Genomic DNA, 22,816 nt, shown 5'->3' with positions numbered 1-22,816 from the left:
TAGGAGAGGGAACAACGGGTTTCTCTGGATTATAATTGGTTTAGGACTGGAAGTATATGTTCAAATGCAAGTTAACTATCTGCCAAGCTACTAATGGATAGTTACTTAATCTGTCTATACGTCACATTTAAAGGAAACATTTTTGTAAAGCTTGCATTTTAAATACAGCATTAATGATCAGTGAGTTCTTTTAAGTCTGTTGGCTTGGCTCAAGCTTCAGTAAAGCTGTTATAATGAAAAATACATACTGTACAACTTCTTTCAGATTTTTTTGTCAAAACCGTATTTCATGTTTATAATTTCTAACAAACTGTTTTTCTTACAGGACAAAGTTGACAGCATTCAGTTTTCTAACAGTGGTGATAGGTATGTTAAAAGATGCTCAAATGTAAACAGATAATACATTGCTTTGGAATTAAGTGTTCTTATTTTATTTGAATTTAAAGGTCAGGTTTGGACTAATCCAGGGGAGTGTAGTTAAGCTGCAGCTGTGCACCTCAACTTTCTGTTAATCTTTTTGAAACAGTCTCTTCAGACTAGTTGAATTTGTACTTATCTGGAGGAATATTGCCACTTCTTAACATACCTGATACATTTGTGGCTTCATAAACCTCCTTTTCCTTCTCCTTCCCTTTTGGTTTCAGCAAGTATTGGATCAAAATATGAAGCAGTGAAAATGCAATGCAGATGGTCTAAAATAAGTTTTAATCCTCATTTTTCTTCTATCTTACTATTATTCTTTAGCTAAATGAATTCAACAATTTTACAGCTGATCTGAGGGGTAAAAAAAAAAAAAAAGGTGGCACAAATTCCATTTGTAAATCTTCATACTTTAAATTCAGAGCATTGTCTAAATTGATCTCTAATTGGCCTATAACAAATGAAAATAGGGATTTTAGCCTTCAGGGCAGACTTCCATCTGCAAACGTCAGTTGCAGCTGTATTTTTGTGTCCTTTCTCTTTTTGAAAGCCAAGCAACTATGACTAAGAAAGCTAAGAGTATTCAGCTTAGAAGTTGTAACTGTCTGTCCTTTGAGTGTGGTTTTCTGTAATGAGTCACCTTTAGTACCATTGTGTTGCACTGATCCATCACACTTGCATGGATTACCTTTGAGGGCACCGCCTGTCTTGCACTTTTGCTTGGTGACACTTTCTGTGGAAGATGTTTAGTATTGAAAAATACTACTAAAGTGAACTGTAGCTAATTAGAGCATACATGTAGTCATGATACACTCAGTACACAAACTTTTTCTGTGGGAGGTCTTTCTCAGGGTTGCGATTCATGGACTAGGGAGATGGTCTTCTCTTTTGTGCATGGCTGTGGGTGAACATCTCAGCTTTTGTTATTCTGATCTGTCCTTGCCTCTACATCAGTATCTGATACCTTGCAGTTTCAGAACAGGTTACTTAAAATACGTGCTTAGAGAATTGTAACTGAGAAAGAGTTGAGGATAAAGTTGGGAATTGAGTTTAGCTTTGGAAGTTGCTTCTCTGTTCAGAGTGTTTTGACAAGATGTTCAACTTCAGAAAAACTCTTTATAGAATCACAGAATCATCAGGTTGGAAAATCCCTTTAAGATCATCAGGTTCAATTGTTAATGTAGCTCTGTCAGGCCTAGTACTAAACTATGTCCCGAAGCACCACATCTACAAGTCTTTTTTGAAGACCTCCAGGGAAGGTGACTCCACCACTCTCTGGGCAGCCTGTTCCAATGCTTCACAACTCTAGGTTGTGCCAATCAAAACCTCCCCTGGTACAACTTGGGGCCATTTCCCCTTGTCCTATCCTTTCTTGCATGGGAGAAGAGACTGACCCCTACCCTGCTACAACCTCCTTTGAGGCAGTTGTAGATCACAGTAAGGTCTCTCCTGAGCCTCCTTTTCTCCAGGCTAAATAGCCCCAGCTCCCTCAGCTGTTCTTCATAATACTTGCTGTCTGCTTTACCAGCTTCATTGCCCTTCTTTGGACATGCTCCAGGGCCTTGATGTCGAGTACTGAACACAGTACTCGAGGTGCGGCCTCACCAGAGCCGAGTACCAGGGGACAATCACCTCCCTGGTCCTGCTGGCCGTGCTATTCCTGTTACAAGCCAAGATGCTGTTGGCCTTCTTCGCCACCTGGGCACACTGTCAGCTCGTGTTCAGGCGACTGTTGACCAAAACCCTCAGGTCCCTTTCCTCTGCACAGCTTTCCAGCCACTCTTCCCCCAGCCTGTAGCATTGCATGGGGTTGTTGTGCCCCAGGTGCAGGACCTGGCACTGAGCCTTGTTGAACCTCATACAGTTGGCCTCAGCCCGTCATCCAGCCTGTCCAGCTTCCTCTGCAGAACCTTGCTACCCTCAAGCAGATCAACACTCTTGTCTAACTTGGTGTTGTCTGCAGACTTAATGAGGGAGCACTTGATCCCCTCGTCCAGATCTTTGACAAAGATTTTGCATAGAATCCATCCCAGTGCTGAGCCCTGGGGGGTTTTCCTGGGCTTCTGGAAGGAAAGCTAATAACAGGTAACAGTAAAGAGCTCTCACACAATCGAAGATACCACTTTTGCCAGTATTTCATTGTGATATTTTAAGTTGTAGCATTGTGTACCTCTGAAAATACTTTAAAACAAAGTCTTTTAACTATCTTTTAATGCTTCTCCAAGGTTTATAAGTGGCAGTAGAGATGGAACAGCTCGGATCTGGCGTTTTGAACAAGCAGAATGGAGGAGTATTTTGTTGGATATGTCTGATCGATTACCAGGGTAAGTGAAGCTTTGCCTTGTTTTAATCTGTTGTGTGAGGTCAGGAAGTTTGAAGAACTATGAAGCACGCTTAAAAATTAGAACTTAATCTTATGATCGGGTGGTGTGGTCTTATCAGGACATTACAGAGCACTGAATAAACCGTAAGGGTGGATGACTTACAGGGGCACAGAAAGCTCAATCACCTTTTATAGAGGCTAATTTGGAGGTGATTAGATGGGGGGTGGACACCTAGGTTTTACTAGGTGATTGGAAGGTAAATGTAAGGTTTTTTTTTTTGTCATGAAGACAAAGTGTTTTTGGTAGAAACAGAGTTATTAATACCTGAGACTTGACTGGCATCTTTCTGGCATAGTAGGTACAATTATATATGTGTATGATTGAGAGTCTTTGTGAGGTAGGTTACTTAGTTAATGCAAAATATAAATATATTGTGTGGAAGTATGTTTCAAGGACAGCCCATTCCTTCAGATAATTAAGATGCTGAGAGGAACTGTCTGGTATCCTATGCATGTAGTTTGGTGAGAGAAATAAGGAAGTAATAGCTTGTCTGATTGTTAACACTGAAAAATAGGTTATTTTTCTCTAGCTTGAGATAGCTTGGGCTAATAAAAAAAAAATCTCATACCTGTATAACTCTTTAAAATAGTGATGCATGTTCAGAAGAGGACAAATTTATGAAGCCAAAAGTAACCATGATAGCTTGGAACCAAAATGATAACTATGTTGTTACGGCTGTAAATAATCATCTGCTCAAAGTTTGGAATTCTTCTACAGGGCAATTGCTTCATGATTTGGTGGTATGTAATTTTACTTGCTTTTTTGAAGAACGTGGTCTTTCCATACTTAGAATGGCATGTGCATGCTGAGTTTGTTATTAGGTTTTGTCTTGAATTAGGATTTGTCTTGAAAGCTCTATATGACTGGTAAGGCAAGTGTAGTGTTCCTTGGAGCTGTTTCTTAACCAAAACTAACAGCTCTCTCCTGCTTTTGAACAAGACTTCCCTAGGTGCTGTGTTGAACGTGCCTCTCCAGTAAAATGAATAATAATAAAAAAAAAAAAAAAGCAAACAAATAAAAAGCCTTGCCTATTTGTAGTAATTCAGATTGATTTGGCAGAAGCTCCATATTTCCGGAGTTCTTGTTTGAATCTAGGAAATGATTAAATTTCAAATGATAATAAGTTTCTGGCTGCCCGGAGTTTTACCCTGCTTTCTATGCGCTTCTCTAATCCTCCAGGTAGCGATCCAGATACCGTGGGATTGCTGTGAAGTTTCTAAAAGTCCATGTATCTTTTGGAGGCAGCTTGTAGGGATCTCACTTTCAAAAAGGCTGAGTGTGAGGCGAGGATGGTACAGTGTTTTAGGCTCTACTGTAAATATCATGTTGATTTGGATTAGTCCTTTTGATTAGCATGTGACTTGCAATTTTGAATTTTAGGGGCATGCGGATGAAGTATTTGTCTTGGAGACCCATCCTTTTGATTCCAGGATAATGCTGTCTGCAGGTCATGACGGCAACATCTTCATATGGGACATTACAAAAGGCACAAAAACAAAGCATTATTTTAACATGGTAAGACTTCTTTTAACTTTTTTTTTTTTTTTCTCAGCACACAGCATTGTGTTCAGTTCCTAGGTAGAGAATTAACTGTCATCAACAGACATACCTGCTGGACCTTTTTAGAAAACAATTCATCGGAAAGCAACACCAGAAAAAATTCATTTCAGTTTGTTTATAGAACTTTTATCTTTGAATTCCATGGCTACTGTAACTATAGGTGCAGTGTAAACAAAATCCATTTTTAATAGAATAATGTGGCAGAAAAGGAGGCTGATGTAGCCTCCGTTGTCTGCTCCCAACTTCCAGTTTCTACTTTGAATAAGGTGCCTATCATTGGACCATTTAGTAAGCTGAGTCAGTTCACTAATCTAGAAAATTATTTCCCTCTTTCTTGTACTACCTCATTACTCTAGGGCTTCTGAGTTGAGTCAGGTCAGGGTGCTCTGATAAGCTTCTGAGTCAAGGAAGATGAATTGTGAGAATGTGTAGTCAGGTGGGAAGAATGTGAGGCATGGGGGAACAAAGTAAGATACCACTTTCGTCATAGTTGAGGTCTCAGCTATTCTGATTTTACCTGTTCTTCAGCACTTCCCAATCTGTGAATACTGCTAATAGTTAACACCAGGACTCTTCCATACCTTGTTACTAGTGACCTAGAGACATTTTTGCACCTCATTCATAGTAACTGTTGTTAATGGAAATGAGTTGGGTGCCACTGAAAGGGTCCCCTTTCAGATCACCATTTCAGGAGACAAGTGTTGGCATTCTCAACTGTTCTAAAAATGATAATGTAAACCTTAGTGCTTTTGGAGAGCTCCTGTGATATTCACTATATTTAACAGCTTTATGATTAACACTTTTAAGTAGGTTGTCATCTCTGAGGCTTCAGTCTGATCCAGCGTTCATATTAATTTCTGTAATCCCTCTTTTTTTTTTTTCTGGTTACTGTCAATAGGAAGGGATTTTTTCTTAAGCTTTAAGACTCCCTGTACTTTTCTTCAAAGTGGTTTAACAATCAGTTTATATTAGCTACAATTTATTCTTCATTAGTATACTAACAGCTAAAAAGCCTCAAAAAGATATATTTTTTTAAGCATTAGGTTTTCCATATCCTTTAGTGCACATCTTTTAAAATTGTATGATTCAGAACTTTAATATGTCAGGGAGACAAAATAAACTGAAGTGATAGGGCATTATCTGTGCTTTAATGGAGGTATCTGAGAAGTGCTTGGCTGCTTTTGATAGAATAACTAATTTTTGATGCTGCATTTTTGTTTGCTCAAAAAATTTGATAAAATCGTCTTGAGTTTCTTTCCTTCAATCTAGATTGAAGGCCAAGGACACGGTGCTGTTTTTGACTGTAAATTTTCACCAGATGGGCAACATTTTGCATGTACAGATTCTCATGGGCATCTGTTGATATTTGGTTTTGGCTGTAGCAGGCCTTATGAAAAGGTAAGTTCGGCTTTTTATTAGAACTGTTTATTTAAGCTTCTAACTGAAATTAGATTAGCTATGTTCATTCCTCTGAAACATCACGTATAAGAAAAGAGTTTTATGTGTAGTGGATCTAAATATAACATGTTTCTTGATGTCTGAGTTTTCTTATATATACGGTCCTGGCACAGCAGAAACAACCAGTGTCATAACATTCCTCTGGGGAGTAGCTAGTAAACTTTTCCTGAAGTAAATCTATTCATCTTCCAGCCACCTAATTTGCATGTTAATTGTTTGTGGACATATTACTGTTATTTCTGATTTCTCAAAATGGGTTTATGTTTGAAGACTGGAACGTATCACAAAGTTTACTGCACTCCTACCAAATTAACAAAAGCAGAATGTTTCTATGTTAAGAATAATGTGCTGTTTTGTTTTCATTATTAGAACTTGCAGTTCCTTAGACCTTTTATTACTCAAACCCAAATTCACTGTAGCAGTCTAAGCAAAAGTAAATAAGCAGCCAACACCGCTGACTTTGAAATACTAGGAAAATGTGTATAGGATTGAATACTTTGCTTTTTTGAATGTATCAACATGTGTTTCTGTTCTCTTGAAATAGCTCTCAAAAGTGCAGTTCTGGCCTATGCTTTTCTTCACTTCCCCCTCAGTTTTTTTAAAGTTGCAATGGTAATTCTGTGTTTGTCATTTTAAAGACTTTTTTTTTCTTGTTTTACATTCTTAGCTGAAATTGAAACTTACTCTCTTCATCTTGCTCATCGTCTCTGGGAGCAAAGATTCTGACTATGATCTAATACTTGTGTAACTGTTTTCCTTCAGCTGCATGGACTTAACAGACTGTTCAGTTGCAGAAAACTTTTCTGGTGGACGTTGCATGATTAAGAAAGAACTTTACTTTGAGAACTTATGTTGAACTTGAGATGATTTCCTTGCATGGAAATCAAGGAAGCTTTCTTAATTGTGTGGAAAAAATTAGAATGGGATGTAAAATATTCTGAGTTTAAAGTGTAGAGGTTTTAAGTGCCATGTAAAGTTACCTCTTTTTATTGTTTTCTAAAAGTGTCTGTATTATCAAAAATGAGAGTACTGCAACACACAGGTTATAGTAGTGATGCGTAACTCTTCTAATTTAGAACTTACCCTTTTACCTTTTAAGGTCGCTTTAGATATTTTAATTAGTGTCATTTGTTCTTTTATGTTCTCTAGCACACCTCTTTTTTTTCTTTCCAACTGACAACATAAAACCTTCATTTCTTTCTAGATTCCTGATCAGATGTTCTTCCACACTGACTATCGGCCACTTATTCGAGACTCTAACAATTATGTCCTAGATGAGCAGACTCAACAGGCTCCTCATCTCATGCCCCCTCCCTTCTTAGTAGATGTGGATGGAAACCCTCATCCGACAAGATATCAAAGATTGGTGCCGGGAAGAGAGAATTGTGCAGATGAACATTTGATTCCTCAACTTGGATATGTAGCAACAAGTAAGAATGTTCTTGCTAAAGATGTACATCCAAACTTAGCTGTGCTGCAGTAATTCAAAGTGGGAAGAGAGTAGATATGACACGTGATATAAAAATGCTGGTTTTCTAGCACGTTTACAACTATCACTTGTATTTTTGTTCACTAGGGATGCTGAAGGGTCCCAAAGTGAATACTACTTTAAACAACAACAAAAAAAAAAAAAAGGAGCTCAAGTGAAAGTCTTTTTTTTTTTTTTTTTCCCTCCTTGAGCTGGAATGCATAAAGTGTTTGAGTTTTAGGCTCCGTAAATGTCTCATTTGAGAATAAGTAAGTTGAATCATTTCCAGAGTTTTTCTTGTGTTTAGTTGCAGAACATGTCTCACTGTGATGTGAACAAAGATTAAATCATTTGCCATCATCAGTCAGATAACCCATTCATTTTGTCATTCTGTTACACTTGAAAGGTGATGGAGAAGTGGTTGAACAAGTTATAGGCCAACAGACGGTTGATCAGGATGAACAAGGCATGGAGCCCAGCATTCTTGATGGCATGATTAGACAATTACAGCTACAACAAGATCAAAGAAATGGAGCAGATCCTGAATCTGCTTCGGGTGGCCCACAGAATGAAGGAACGCCTAGAAGAGGTTAGTATTTGCTGATACGTTTTTACATGCTTGTTTTATCTCCATTTTTATTACTCTGTGAAATGGATTTGAAATAAATCCACTGGAGTCTTCTGGACAGGTAAATCGTGTGATGATCCTCCCACTGTATTTAATGTCATTGTTACTTCACCTTGGATGTTGTGTGTAGGTCAGGGCTCCACAATATAAAAAGGATGTTAAGATACTTGAATGTGTCCCGAGGAGTGCAGAAAAGTTGTTAGAAGGGCTTGAAGGCATGTCTTGTGGGGAGAGGCTGAGGACACAGGTTGTCCAGTCTGGGAGAAAGGAGGCTGAGAGGTGATCTTGTTGCTCTCAGCAGCTCCCTGAGGAGGGGAAGCAGAGAGGGAGGTGCCTACTTCGGCTCCCTGGGAACCAACGGTAGGACACTTAATGACAGCACAAAGCTGCACCAAGGGGGGAGGCTCAGGATGGACATTAGGAAACGTTTCTGTACTGTGAGTGTGGTCAAACAGGCTGCCTAGAGTGGTGGTGGTTGCTCCATGCTTCTCAGTGTTCGAGAGATGTTTGGACAGTCCCCTCATTCATATACTTTAACTTCTGGGTAGCCCTGAGGTGCTCAGGCAGTTGCACTTGACGATCTTTGTAGGTCCCTTCCAACTGAATTATTCCGTTCTATTTCCAAAGGACTTTAACTTCGATATTGTTTTGGTGACCAACATTCCCTTAGCAATAGTAACTGGTTAAGATGTGTTTGTTTTTTTTTTTTTTCTCTAAAACACTGTTATTCCTGTGATTAAATTGCAAAACAAGGCCTTTTACTATTCCTTTAAAAAAAAAAAAAAAACATTAATTATATTTATTGTAGAGTGCTGTGCTTTTAGCAATAGGTGTAGAGTATGCAGATGTCACTTACAGGAAATACATTTATTCCGAAAACTTTAAAAGAGAACCAGTCTTTTACTATTATTCAAACTGGGGTCTCTTCTTCCATCTTTGCAAATTTAAACTGGAAACTTAACGATGTGTGTCCATGTACTTTTAATTACATATGGTCAGCTACAGGGAGATTGCTTCTTTGAACATCACTAACCTCACCACTGCCTGAAATAGTTCAGAAGAACACCTGTCACATTATGCTTACTTTCACTTGTTTTAAAGTAGTAGTGGAAACGACCATTTAAAAAGCACGTGTGTACTCTCACTACATGTTCTACAAGACACATAACTTCCTAAATATGATTCCTACGCTCTAGTATCGTGGAGATTAAAATAAATAAATAAATATGTAAAGTGTTGTTTGTTCTTACTAGTGATAAAAACTAAGTTTCCCATTCTGTGTAGTCTAGAAGAAATGTTTTTGCTTGTGCATTTTAGTTTTTAGAAGACCAAGTCTGGACATCCAGTCTCCTCCCAATATCGGCCTGCGCCGTAGTGGGCAAGTTGAAGGTGTGCGTCAGATGCATCAAAATGCTCCACGAAGTCAGATGGCTACTGAGCGAGACCTTCAGGCTTGGAGACGAAGAGTTGTTGTACCAGAAATACCACCAAGCTTACTCAGGTCTGTAGACAGCTGACTAAACTGTTGACATGACTAGAGAGAATGTATCATGCTATTATTTTTAAATCTAGTGTTATTAACTAAACTGAAGTAGGTATATGGTATGAATTAGAATAATTTAAAGAACAGCTGTGATTAAAGCTCTTAACTGTGAAGTCTATTCAAAAAGAATGGAAAGTTAGTTTAATAAAGAGTGATTCTCCAACATTTCAATATTGAGCCATTTCAAAGGACAGATATCCAAGATTCTTGTTTTTTTTTTTCAGAAGAAAGGGGTGTAGATTAAATTCACATATGTGGAGGAGTTTGGAGAGATTGCCCTTGCTAAGTTTGAGAAAAGCACAATGTGTTATGACCAGAAGCAGCATTGCACGCTTGATATGCTAAAGCCAAGAGGTGTACTGTGAAATTCAGAACAGCACAGGTTCTTCAATGGAGAAATGAGGTCGACTTCAAAAGTACTCTGTCCACATCTGTGAAAAAGGAGAAATAATATTGATATGTAAACAATTCTTTTTAATGATACAGCCACGATGTGTTCCAACTACGCTGAAGTTTTTAAAAAGCCTTCGCAGTGTTGAATACTTGGAGGTAGAAAGATTACAAAAGGAAGAATATAGATTCAAAATGGGATTGCAGAAGTTAATTATATTCTGATATTTGCGAGGAAGGCTTTTTTTAATATCCAACTTCTTTACCCTATCTGGAAGTGAGAGGACTTGTGTTATGTTTTAGGCACATGAACAATAATTAATGTCTGGAATTACAGTAATGGAATTAGGTATTAGGGCTTTTTACATAGCTCTTTTTTAAGAGAATGAACTGTTTAAGTTCAATGTTGTTAAAGGAGATAAAGAATTAGATTTTCTTGACTTCCTTGTAGGAAGCAGGAAGAATATCGAATTGCAAAAGGGGAAGAAGAGAGAGATCTCTATGCAGCAGAGAAGAAAAGGAAGTCATTTGAAAAGGTATGCAATATCTTTTAGGAAAACAGGTGTTCTGCATGGGTTTAGGACAAATCATGCTCTTAAAAAAATGAAAGCAGACACTTCCTGAAGGTATAGTCTTCAAAGGTTCCTGCTGAATCATCTTCTGCTCATTGCAGGTCAAAGTTTGCTTCCAATTGTGCAGGTCCACGCTAAAGCATTGACATGCAAGTGGGAGTGTCCAAGATCCTGTGTTTAAAGAATTATAGGCTATATTGTGATGCTCTGTGCAGTTTTACTTTAGATTACAACGTTTTGTGTATGGTTAATTTTTATCAGAGTTGCCCTAATTTGAACAATTTCTTCATTTCCTATTTTTTGGAAGAGATCAATAAGAAGGGCCAGTTGGTTACTGCCCTGGCTTTATAAGGTTGTGGCCTGATTCACTGTGTCTTGCAGTACAGAACAACTCGATGCAAGAGCTGTACTGCATGATTCACTTAGATGGGAGGAATTGAGGATTTCTGGTCTTGATTCTTGGTATTTGTCAGGTGGTGTGAATTGACCTGTTGCTTGCAGTAGTGTAGAAAGAGCAATTTCTTAGGACAGCTGTGAAATCTTAAATTGGGAACTGGGAATTTAAAATGAATGGCTTACAGTAAAATTATTTCTTGTAAAAAGGAATTGTGATGTGATGAGGCTGTGGTGCAATGAGACCGTTTTACTTTTTACGTTAATCAGTGCTTTTAATACACCCTTTGACCCCCATAAGATGTTTGCCAAGTGTACATTTGTGTGTAACTTTTTGTACTTCCTATGTAAATTAGAGCGACTCCGAGTCTTCATTAATACAGTCTAAGCGTAGACTGCATAGACGGAAATATCCAAATTACCGAACACGGAATAACATTGAACAACTTGATTCTTCTGATGAGGAGAGAGAGGACTGCCTTGGTTTGATGGAGCAGGTAAGTTCTGTTTTGACTTCTGTTTTGTGAACTCAAGTTTCTTAATAAGTGAGGTTTCATAAAAATATATTTTCTCTCTTAAAACAAAGAAGTAAACAAAACCTCTTACATTAGGGGAAAGAATTCCTGTAAGCAATGTTCTTGCTAATGCAAACAAATAACTAGGTTTGAGAAAAATTACAGTTGCCTTAATAGTGATAATGTTTCACGTCGCTTGAGAAATGGCTAAACTATTTCTGCTGAGAACCTTTTAAGTCAAATCTACAGACCAATGCAAAAACACAGTGTACAGTGCTGAGGTTGGCTTAAGCTGAGATTTGGATTTTAGGTTGTTGGTTTTTTTTGCTTTTTCTTTGTGAAAACTGCAAAGTTTTAAATTTAAAGAATTTTTATGGTCTAGGAATTCTTCTGCAGAGTCTTTTTATATTGGCTGAGTACTGGCTCAGAGTTTAAGGGATGAAGCACAGTTTTGCTGTAAATAACAGGAGGTTTTGACTGTTCTGATATCAGATGTTGTGAATGAGTGCTATGACCGCTTGCACTGCAGTTGTTTTGTCTTGTACACAAGGAAATAGTCTCAAACTGGGAAAGAGGGAAGGAGTTGACAAGGACAGATTTTTTTTTGGCTAGTCTCTTTGTTGTGGTGGAGAATGGTGAATAAAGCGGGAACATTCAGGAGATAAGATAATGCTGTAAAAAAAGACGTTTTTCTTTGGAAAAGGACTCTTGGCCTCTTAATGAAGAACCCCAGTGTCTTTAAAAACAAAAAAAATAACATTAAGGCAAACTTGAACTTTTCATTAAATTTATTTAATGTGGGCAGTGGGTAGAAGGAAGTTGACAGAAGACTTCTGGCATCTGACAAATTCTAAGCACTCAGACTGTGAACAAGTGAGCGAGCAGTGTGCACTGTTATTTGAATACTATGTATACTGAAGTAAATTTGAAGCGATCTTAGAACTTCTGACATCCAGTCTTCTGTGTTTTTAATTTTCCAATTTGTAACATGATTATTATACAAGCTTCTTATAGCAGAAAAGCTATAGAAATCCTTTTTTGAGATCTCTTGTATTATGAAAATAATATCTTTAAAAAATCAAAACAAGAAAATGAATGATATGAAAATGAGCTTTGGTAGATGTAGGAGAAAGGGTTGCTTTTTTTAATCCTACTATTTGTAGGATTAAAGATACTATATGCTGTATGAACAGCATTGGTTTTATGGGGGAAACTGTTGACTCGGTTACTCTGACATACTGATGAACAAAGTATCATGTTGGACTAGTTCAAACTGTATTGAACTTGACGTTGCAAGTCAGATCTTGTTTTTGTTTTTGTTTTTTTTCTTGACAGTATATGGCTTGAGACATGAGCAATGCATTATATTTAGTCACTTCAGTTATGGAAAACTATTTAAACATGAAGTTGACGTAGATGTTAAACAATAGTCAAGATATTGATCACGTAATATATTTTGCTATATCTGGACTACTTAGTTTTGCATTTAAATGTATGCATGAAAATAACTGATCCGTTAATACTAAAATGAGAAAAAAACACCTGAATTAAAGAAAAATATACAAATGTTTCTCCTGTAGCAGAATATACCCATGCTGTGTTTGGATGGGAGATATAACAGCTTGCTTTGATTTGTTCCTGATGCAATTGTTAAATTCTTCCTTTGCATTCCAGGGAGTTAGATTTTATTGTATGCTTTATATGACCTGGTGGTGGCATCAGTCTGCAATTTGAAACAATCAAAACCACCAGCTAGTTCATTCTAATAAACAATGTGAACTTAGATTAGTAAACACTAGGACTATGGTAGGGGGATGAAAGCATAGCTTTGTGAAGACAGGCTACAGCAGGTAGATCCACTCTTGGCTAATAGGCAGACATGAGTGGAGAACATGTTTTATGTTGAAAACCATTAAAACATGCTGTGAGAAAGTTTTGGTTTGATTCAGATGTGTATTTTTAAATTCAGGAAGCTGAAGAAAGTGAGGGCTCTGGCTCATCTGATGAAGAGGAAGAATGGAGAAGTGACAAGAAAAGCAACACTAATAGCTCCAGGTAAAAACAAACAAATTCTAGCTTTTACTGTCACAAATTCCACGTGAATTTTGTCAAGTTAAAGTTGTGTGGAAGTTCTAGTGTGATTCATATGTAATACTTTAAGGTTACAATACTGCAGTGTCACTGTTGTCATTATTTAGTCTTCTGTTTTTCCCAAACGCTTCTGTCTATTGATATAATTTCTAATCCTTTCACTTGCTGGATTTTCTTGCTAGATGGTAAGGCAAAATGGTGATGAACTAGCATGTTTCTAATGCTATGGGATTTCGGTTTTATTTTTTGTTTTTGAAGAACCTAGCTACAGTCAGTTGCTTGCTTTTAGGAAAATGGTTGGTTGAAAATATTCACCAAAACCAAGATTTTTCTTTTTGTTTCAGGTTATAATTTTATTTAGAACTGAAGTAACAGATACATTTTTAATGATTTTAATATGGGTCTCTAAATATTCTTTCTAGAACTGTCTAATAGTAGAATTAAAAAATACTGGTAAACACAAATGTGAACCTGTGAGATTTATGTAACTGTCTTTGAAAAATTGGAGTAACTCTTGGCTTTAATGTTTCTGTAGGGATGGCTTTTAACTAGTCTCCGAAGTAGTCAATGCACAACTTTCTTGAATAAATTTCTCATTTTAGAATTTACTGGATGACTTTACTGTGGAAAACATGCTTTAAATTTATGTTTTCACAGAAAATTAAGTAAAACATCAAATAATTTTTAAAAGTTCAAAGGAATTTGATAATTCTTCTGTTATTACGTTCCACAATAATCTGTATTGGCAGATATTTGTCTGAGAGAATTTAGTGTTCTCAAGTGTTGACAACTCAGTTCTGTGTTTGTATTCTTCCCTGATCCTGTCCACTGTGGTCAGTGATTCTTCAAGCAGGTACTCTGACTGGATCGCTGATGCAGGGATTAACCTGCAACCTCCTGTACGGACTTCTCGACGGAAAGCTATCAGATACTGCAGTACTTCAGAAGATGAAGTGTCAGCAGAGAAATCGTCTCCTCCAAAGAGAAGAAGAAGAAAAAGGAGAAAAAAGCCCAGACCAAAAAAGCAGGAGGGGGTATACAACTGATTTTGTCTATCTTTTTAATAGATTTCTGTTAGGTTTTAGACTTTATCACTGGAAACTCTTGAAGTAATGGCTTTTGCCATTAGACAAGAATGTTGTTACCACTAAATAGTGTGCTCTCGATTAATTCGATAACGGTCAAAATCCAGGATACTTAACTGATTGGGTTGAATTTTTTATTTTTTTTGTGAACTACAAAATTACTTTTTTCCAAGTTCCTCAAGTTTTTAAGTTAAATAGTTGTTCTTTTTCAATTTGAAACAATTATTTTTGGCTATTTTCTCTCAATCCTTTCACTTTCTTTAAAATATTTCTCTAAATTATTTGCAACTGTTTTAATATGAATATTTACTGAATAAGTACTTGGTTTATTTAATTATGCTGCTGCTTCTGATATTAGGCTAAAGCTGTTTCAAAAGAATCTGGTTGTATCTATTTTAAGATGCTCTGGGTGGGCAGAAGTAACTTATCTGCCTCTGAATGAATGAATTGAAGATACGTCAAGTATATATGTGTACAAGGCCTTTTAAATGACTTTGATCTCTCATAATTTTCCATCTTCAGATAGTTTCTTGCAGTTTGATAAGAGTTTTTATTGGGCACCAAGAATGCCATCTAAATTATAAGGCTTTGATTCTCTTTAGAGTTACAAAATAGTTATCTTGCTCACTCAAGTCTTCTACTTGGTATGAGTACTACAAATACAGTTACAATTTGAGGAAAGCCTTGAATGAATTTTGATAACAAGTTTCAGAAACGTACATCTGTCTTTCATAACTCAAGCTTTTATCTGCCAAATTGTTGTTTTTGATGTCCTGTCAGCAATGTCTCATGTCTAATTTTGCTGTTTCTTAAATATGCAGGCTAATGCTCCATCAGAACCAGTGAACTCGGAACTGTCATATGACTGGCATCCTCCAGTTTGGATAACAGACACAGCTCTTCGGAGATCTCCATTTGTCCCTCAGATGGGTGACGAGGTAAGAATATTTATTAAAATCTCCTATACTACTTACATATTAGTATCGTTACTAAACATAGAGAAACATTTACTATTGTTTTGTTATGGTGTTGTTTGGTTTTTTTTTAAGGTAATATATTTTCGACAAGGACATGAAGCTTACATTGAAGCAGTTAGAAGAAATAAGATTTACGAACTGAATCCCCACAAGGAGCCTTGGAGAAAAGTAGTCCTTAGGGTAGGTCTGCATTGAAGATGATGTGAGTTCAGTACTAGTAGTCTGTGAATGAAAAGTGTTGTGTTACACTTGTTTTAACCTATTAATTTCTGAGGCTATGCCATTTGCCTTACAACATTTTTCTATGAATGCAAGAGTGAGAATTGTCTTCAATTACCAGAATAGCTTCAGAGATACATGTGGGAAGCCTGAATATAAATAGGTGTCCTAATATTGCTGAGTCCGATAGGTGTGTTCCATTGAATCTCAAAAATTGTGCCAATATTTTTGTCATTTTGGATGTGGGCACATTTCATGTGTTTGGTTAACTTATTATTAAATATTAATTCTGTGCATAGTCCAGGGGGTAATACATTCTGAAACTGTTCATTTTTACCTGTAGGATCAGGAGTTGGTAAAAATTGTTGGAATTAGATACGAGGTTGGTCCTCCCACATTGTGTTGCCTCAAGCTTGCCTTTATAGATCATGCCACTGGAAAGCATACAGACAAATCATTCTCCATCAAGTATGTGCATCTTTATTTTCCTGAAAAGTATTCAAAAATATATTTCTTTAAGCTTCTTCCTAAAACCCCAAGGTACACATCTGAAAGCAATTTCTTTTTAACCTAGATACCATGATATGCCAGATGTTATCGACTTCCTTATATTACGTCAGTTCTATGATGAAGCACGGCAAAGGAACTGGCAAGCCTGTAAGTGTGTTCTCTGAATGTCTGACAAAAGAACTCTGGGGGAAAAAAAAAAATATATATATATATATATCCTTGTATAATTACTGGATATGCTAGTTATTTGCTTGTAATTTCAAAGGGTTCTCTGTAAGTTTCCTCTGCCTGTTTGAAGTATGAAACTACTGGTGCTGGTACTAAGTGTTTAGGAGGTGTTACCACAGATCTAAGATAAAGTCTTCAAAACATAAAATGAGGTTCTAGTATTGTCTTTTTTTGTTTAGTAGTTAAGTAGCAAGCAGTTTTAACATAACAGTTTTTGGCATAATAGGTTGTCTCATCTTTACTGAGTATCAGTATTTTTAGGACTTTAAACTGAAATACATTGTTAAAAGCTTTTTAATTACAAAGAGAAGAAGCATATTTAAGTAACTCTTGTTAATAGAACACAGGATCAGACTTCTTTGTTGGTGTTGTTCTAGCTGACAGGTTCCGATCCATTATTGATGATGCATGGTGGTTTGGAACAGTGCTGGGTCAAGAACCGTATCAGCCTCAATATCCAGATAGTCATTTTCAGTGTTACAGTGTAAAGTAAGTATAAAAGGTTTTTGGACTTTTGATATTAGTAGTGTGGATTGCCTTTTACGTAGCTAGACTATTGGTATAAGAATGTGAAAGTTGTTTAATGATTTTAATGGCCATATTATCACTTCTTAATGGTTTAAGGTTGCTAATCTAGCATAATGTGAATTTATATGAATTTGAAGCAACTTTTTTTTAAATGAAGAACAACTGGATAGAACAAGTTATTGACCTCTCACAACTGCAAATGATCTGTAATAACTACTGCTAAATCTCTTTCATGAAGCAAACCATGCAATTTCCAATGTATATAAATTGTTATTCTTCATTGACAATTGGTTTTGGATAGGTCATGTTGAATCTTTCCTGTTACTTACATCGTGATTCTCCCACTTCAAGTTCTCCCACTTCTGTCTGTCGTGTATTATGTGATCTATTAGTGCTGTGAGCCTACAGAAACAGGTATAACTGTAACTTTATTTCAAGCCATTATTTGAGCCTCATTTAAAGGATGTTTCAAAGTGTTGCTCTATCCTCATGCTTGCTACATGAATATGAAGACAGAACTTTTCCTTTCACTGCTTACTGGTATTCCATCATATTTGCTATTATGTAGATTCTGCTTGTGGTTTCTCCTGCATTTTCCTCTTTGGGTTATATTTAGCAGGAGAACTTGCAGGTAAATTAGCCCTTTGCTACTGTCTGACAGAGAAATCCATTTGACCAGTCAAGAGATAATGTTGCATAGGTGAAGGCATATAGTGTCAAATGCATTGTTCAAAATATGGCAAAGCTGAGTAAATATGGGGGTATTAGAGTAGGGATAAAAACCTGCTTGAACAGGAAAGGTCAGAACATCAGATTCAAACTGGTAGCAAGGTATTTGGACGTAAGCGTGTGCTGAAAAATGACTCCCTACTAGGCCCAAGTATGGAAAAGTCATCTGAAATAATTAAAAAATAAAAACAAAAAATAGTACTCTGAAATAAAAGGTGGTAGTAATATTTTTCATTACGGTATGTGAACTCAGGATTTTTTTTTTTATCTGTTACAAGGTATTTCAAACCCTTTTGATATGTTGCAGTGGGGAACATACAGTAAACCTTTCACGTGTTTTGTTATATTATTACAGTTATTCCTTATAAGTAAGTTCAGATGAGTTTTTGGTTTTTTGTTTTCTTTTTTTGGCCAGTTCAGTATCACATTTTTAATTATGAAAAAGAGCCTATAGCCAACTTCCCAGACTCCTTTCTTCTTTGAATGCTGAAGAACATTTCAGTATTTTCAATGCTCTAGCTGTTAACAGAGGAGAGTCCAGAACTGCTTTGAAGTTGGCTTAAAAATTTAATAGTTAAGAAATTCAGTGTTCTGTAAAGATCATTCTCAAAAGAGAGCTCTTCCAAAATTTGTGGTGCTTCTGTCAAGAATGTGACTCTCAAACAACTTGTCTAGAATAGATTTCTAACATTTGTATAGGTAAACATTGTATGAAAATGTCTGGAGTGTTTTGCAGGTGTAGGTAGGTTTTGTAACTTGGCTGGATTCTTGGCTCTTCTTGTAAATATGATACTTTATTAGAGAATCTTATGTCTTGTCTTTCAAAGTATCTGCATCTGGTTCAGTAACAGTGGCTTCCTAATTTGCATTCACAGGCTTTTAAAATTGGATGCAAAGAAATTTTTTAATTCACTTCATTTTTCATCTATTTAAATTGTGGGGGGAGGGAGGAGGCAACTCTGTCTTGGAAAAACTGCAATCAGTTGTCTGTCTTTGTCATGCAGGATTTGGGTTAAGGTGCTTCCTAATCTGGCATAATTTTGATAAACCAGCAGATTTTGGGCATCTGCACTTGTTCACTGCTTCTGAGTCAGAGCTTTATTACAATAGAAGTGCTTTTGATTTTATACCAAAAACAGCCTTCAAAAGATGGCTTCAGAACAGTCAATGACCAGGAATGTTGGAAACCTCATTTGAATGAGATGAAAGGGAGTAGTTGACACGTACCTTCAAATTGCTTACTCCTGATTTATTCTTCTGAATAGATTTAAAGTCAGTCTTCTCAGTAACCAGGTCATCACACATGGGCATCATCTCAAATTATCATCACCACTGTAGTGTAGTTAATAAATAGAAAGAAGGTGTATAAATTGAACATTTTGCTTTATTGGCCACATAAAAATAGGCATTTATATAGAAGCAGCTCTGTGTATATAAATTGTGTTGTCTGGATGAATGGTGCTTAAGCAGAACTGAATGGGACTTTCATAAAATATTATGAAGTAGTGTATAAATTTATTTGTGACAATAACTTCTGAGGTATTATGAATTAACTGAGAGTAGAATTCAGTAGACAAGCTTTCAGAAGTCTGTTAGTTCATAAATAATCAAACAGGCTGAATGTAGATAGCGCAAAATTTTCCTGAATCGATGGACAGTCCAAAATAACGGAGAGGTTTTTTTACATGAGCAGAGTTTTTAGTTAATAAATACTATGAAGAGCATCAACTAAAACTTCAGTTTCAGTTTGAAATAAACACACAGGAAGTATTAAACCAAATATCTAAATCAGGTGTATTAAGTCATAAAAGGTAGATGGCATTTAACTAGGCATGTGAAGAACTCAGTTCTCTGAACGAGAACTCTAAACTCCCGGCAACCTACGCTACAGTTGGACCATGCATTAGTGCACAAGCAGGTTATAGCTCCTGCCAGCAGAAAAGGCTCTGGAGGGCAATTAGTGAAGCATAGACTGATGTATTTGACTGCAGTTTCTGGTATATGCATATAATATACATAATGTATATCATAAAGAATAATACTATTGAGCACATGGTTTATTCCAGATGTAGGAGAGCTGGCTGGCGTTGCATCTCTATAAGGAGGTTCTGCCTCTCTGGCCCTTTTGCAATTCTGACTTTTTAGTAAGCATATGCTTACGTATCAACTTTATTCCATAGTATTTGTGTGTTAGTTTTTTTTGTTTGTTTGTTTGTTTTTTTGATGGTTTCAGTTAGTTTTAAGAGAAGCCCTTGGCAGGATTTCTCTCCAAGAGATGTTAAAGAAGCTAAGATGTTATGGCATTGGAGTAAGTGCTTTTCTGTGCTGAAAACTGGTTAAATGATAGGGAGCAAAAGAACAGTTCTTAACAATCGTGTTTAAGGCTAGAGCAATGGCAGTGGGCTCCCCCACAAATCAGAGCTGGGACCAACTTTACCTAGAGTCCTCATAAGCCTGTTGGAGAGCATGAGTAGTGAGATACCCAAGTCTCTAGAAGATAAAAGTCATTTCAGGTAGACAAACAGAATGCTAGAAGAAAGGACGAACAAAGATCTCATAAAACTGAATGACTTTTATGTGGAACTTTTGTTTTTTAATTTTCAGCACGGGTATGTTGGATAGGACATCTGAAGAAATAGTAGTCTTGCTTGTGCTTGTGACATTTTTCTTGGTAGCAGCTACAGCTGAGGAAGAAAGTGTTGCGGTACTTATTGACAGAAACAGGCAGTGTTAGCAGGCTGGTAAAGGTATTAGCCAAAAAATAGATACTAAAGGAAGTAACGTGGGATGTATTCAATAACATGCCTAGAGGAATGAAGTGATAGTGAATATTAAAAGTATGAGTGCAATGCACTTGTACCTGGATCACATGGTCTCCAGCTAATACATTTGAAGACAGATTGCTGGTGTAGCTGGACCTACAGGGCACTGAACTGATCCACTAGGCCATTTCTTGTGTTTGAAATACTGAAATTCATTGGTAACTTTGTTGATAAAAGCATGTAAAAGTCTGCCCGAATGTTCTGTGATTTGGGGAGACCACTATTATGTTCATGCTGTAATAGTTAAATATCAGAGTGAATATGCTGTTGCTCTATTAATATTAACTCTGCTTTTGCTTCCAGTTTCTTAACTTTAGTTTCTACGCTTTATTCTTCTTTGTCTTAATGTGATATGTCTAAGATAATGAAATATTAATACCTCAACACCCAATACCTCAATTCTTATTCTTCTTTTCTCTGAAACATTCCACAGGCTTGCACAACTACTGTTGTGGTTGGGGGGAAAAAAAGTCTGCTCCCCTTTTGTTTTCCTGGTGTCTTCCCCTTGATGTTCTCATTTTTTCCAAGTGTATGGTTTATTTTTTCTTACCTAGCTTCTTGATACAGGACTTGTAATACTGATTTTTTTTAAATTGCATAAGCTGTGCAAAGCCAAAATCAGGAGTACAATTTTAGTTGGAAACTCGTTATGAAGAATATTTCCTTTTTTTGGTAACAATTGGTTACTAACTGATGCTTTTCTAATATGCAGTCATGCAGTTTATTTTATTAATGCCTAAAAATAGCAGTGATGGAGAATTTCTTTAAATATGCTCAGAGGAAATACTTCTAACTCAAGGTAATGTTAACTTGTATGTTTCTTTTTTTTTTTTTTTTTTTTTTAACTTGTTGAATCAGATGGGACAACGGTGAAGTTGAAAAGCTTAGTCCGTGGGACATGGAGCCAATATCTGATAATGGTAGGTAGAAATTCACTTAATTTTGTGCTTCTCTCTTTCCAGACCGTTTGTTATATGCGGGTAGAGGACCTTAGATGATTCTTACCTTTCTTGCAACTCTTGCCACTGAATCATCTGAGTACAGTATCCACTATGCACATCTACAAAGCAGGTGGAACTGGTGTTGCAATAGTTATCTTTGAAATTTCAAGAACATAAGCAGGGTTTTTATGTGTGTTTAGTCAAGAATGCTCATTAAGATAGTCTCACTTCAGGTTTGGTTAAATATCTTGAATATATCTCTATTTTTTTCTCCTGAAACTTTCCATCTTCCTAAGTAGTTTTGAAGGAAATAGTTGAAATACAATAAAGCCTGATATTTCTGAAAGCCAAGTTTTAAAAATGTTCCAAGTTTCAAAAAACTAGTTACCTGTAATATGGTATAGTATAGGAGGGAGGAGGAGGAAAGAATATATATGAAATGATTTCCAGTCAGCAAATTTTAACTGGCACTTTTAAAAACAGCGGTTTGCAAGGTTTATTGGTCAAATCCAAATTAATTCTAAAAGAAATTATTGGATTCCTGGTTTATCTTACTCAGTTCAGTTTTCCAATGCTTGTTGATAATGATAAGAGCTGGGAGAAGGGAGGAAAGTTTGTAAAATACTGAGAGAGTAATCATTGAATAAGCTGTCAAAAGGATATTTATTCATTTTCCTAATCACCTTTGCCAGGAGTTAGCTTGTTTCCCAAATGCCAGAAAGTCTTATGATATATAAATATGATATTATGATATTAAGACTTATGATATTTATATACATCTATATATATACACACATATATAAACAAAATACCATTATGTTGCACACATTTTTATGTTCTCAGTAGCCACCTGACTGTCCAATGTTTAAAGTATGAGCTGGCTGCTTCAGTTGCATCTTGTGATGAGAAATGCTGCAAAACAGTCTGGATTAAAAATATGGAATTAGAATTGTTACACATTTCAGTTCATGTAAAGCAAGGAGTCAGCAGGATTGTGTTCTCTTTACCCCACAGATTTAGTAGAAACAATCCATTTTATCATCGCCAACATTTGCCTCCTTCAAACCTAAAGCTCCATTTTATTCTTATTCATCATAATCTGGTTAATGCTTACTGTATATGATTGTTAGAGGCTCTATAACAAGCCTTACGTATGAACTGGTCAGAATATTTATGTTTTGCTGACAGAACAAACAGCATCAATTTCTTCTGAATATTCTATATAGTGGTTTAAGTTGTTTGTTATGAGAGTATTAATGATGAAGTTCTCCCTTCTCGTGTTTGAAATATAAAATGTAGTGTTCCTAACCACTTAAGTTTGATGATATAAAGGAACCAGAATTTCTGAAATTGCT

The 22,816-nt window shown here is 36.3% G+C and overlaps 1 protein-coding gene across 2 annotated transcripts in view; it reads left to right on the top strand.

The window, feature by feature from the left end:
* The window catches only part of BRWD1 (bromodomain and WD repeat domain containing 1), a 56,705-nt gene that overhangs the window by 12,971 nt on the left and 20,918 nt on the right, over nucleotides 1–22,816 (top strand). For both annotated transcript variants that reach the window (XM_032189885.1, XM_032189875.1), the window contains exons 12-29: nucleotides 326–366; nucleotides 2,646–2,744; nucleotides 3,394–3,544; nucleotides 4,185–4,319; nucleotides 5,634–5,762; nucleotides 7,027–7,252; nucleotides 7,697–7,879; nucleotides 9,236–9,419; nucleotides 10,303–10,387; nucleotides 11,173–11,313; nucleotides 13,301–13,386; nucleotides 14,261–14,456; nucleotides 15,329–15,445; nucleotides 15,557–15,664; nucleotides 16,047–16,171; nucleotides 16,278–16,360; nucleotides 16,819–16,930; nucleotides 21,379–21,440. In XM_032189885.1, the coding sequence (XP_032045776.1) occupies nucleotides 326–366; nucleotides 2,646–2,744; nucleotides 3,394–3,544; nucleotides 4,185–4,319; nucleotides 5,634–5,762; nucleotides 7,027–7,252; nucleotides 7,697–7,879; nucleotides 9,236–9,419; nucleotides 10,303–10,387; nucleotides 11,173–11,313; nucleotides 13,301–13,386; nucleotides 14,261–14,456; nucleotides 15,329–15,445; nucleotides 15,557–15,664; nucleotides 16,047–16,171; nucleotides 16,278–16,360; nucleotides 16,819–16,930; nucleotides 21,379–21,440 (2,263 nt within the window). The remainder of the gene's footprint in view (nucleotides 1–325; nucleotides 367–2,645; nucleotides 2,745–3,393; nucleotides 3,545–4,184; nucleotides 4,320–5,633; nucleotides 5,763–7,026; nucleotides 7,253–7,696; nucleotides 7,880–9,235; nucleotides 9,420–10,302; nucleotides 10,388–11,172; nucleotides 11,314–13,300; nucleotides 13,387–14,260; nucleotides 14,457–15,328; nucleotides 15,446–15,556; nucleotides 15,665–16,046; nucleotides 16,172–16,277; nucleotides 16,361–16,818; nucleotides 16,931–21,378; nucleotides 21,441–22,816) is intronic.

The sequence above is a fragment of the Aythya fuligula genome, chromosome 1 (assembly GCF_009819795.1).
Source record: "Aythya fuligula isolate bAytFul2 chromosome 1, bAytFul2.pri, whole genome shotgun sequence".
NCBI classification, from domain to species: Eukaryota; Metazoa; Chordata; class Aves; order Anseriformes; family Anatidae; genus Aythya; species Aythya fuligula.
This window is presented reverse-complemented; position numbering and strand designations above follow the sequence as displayed.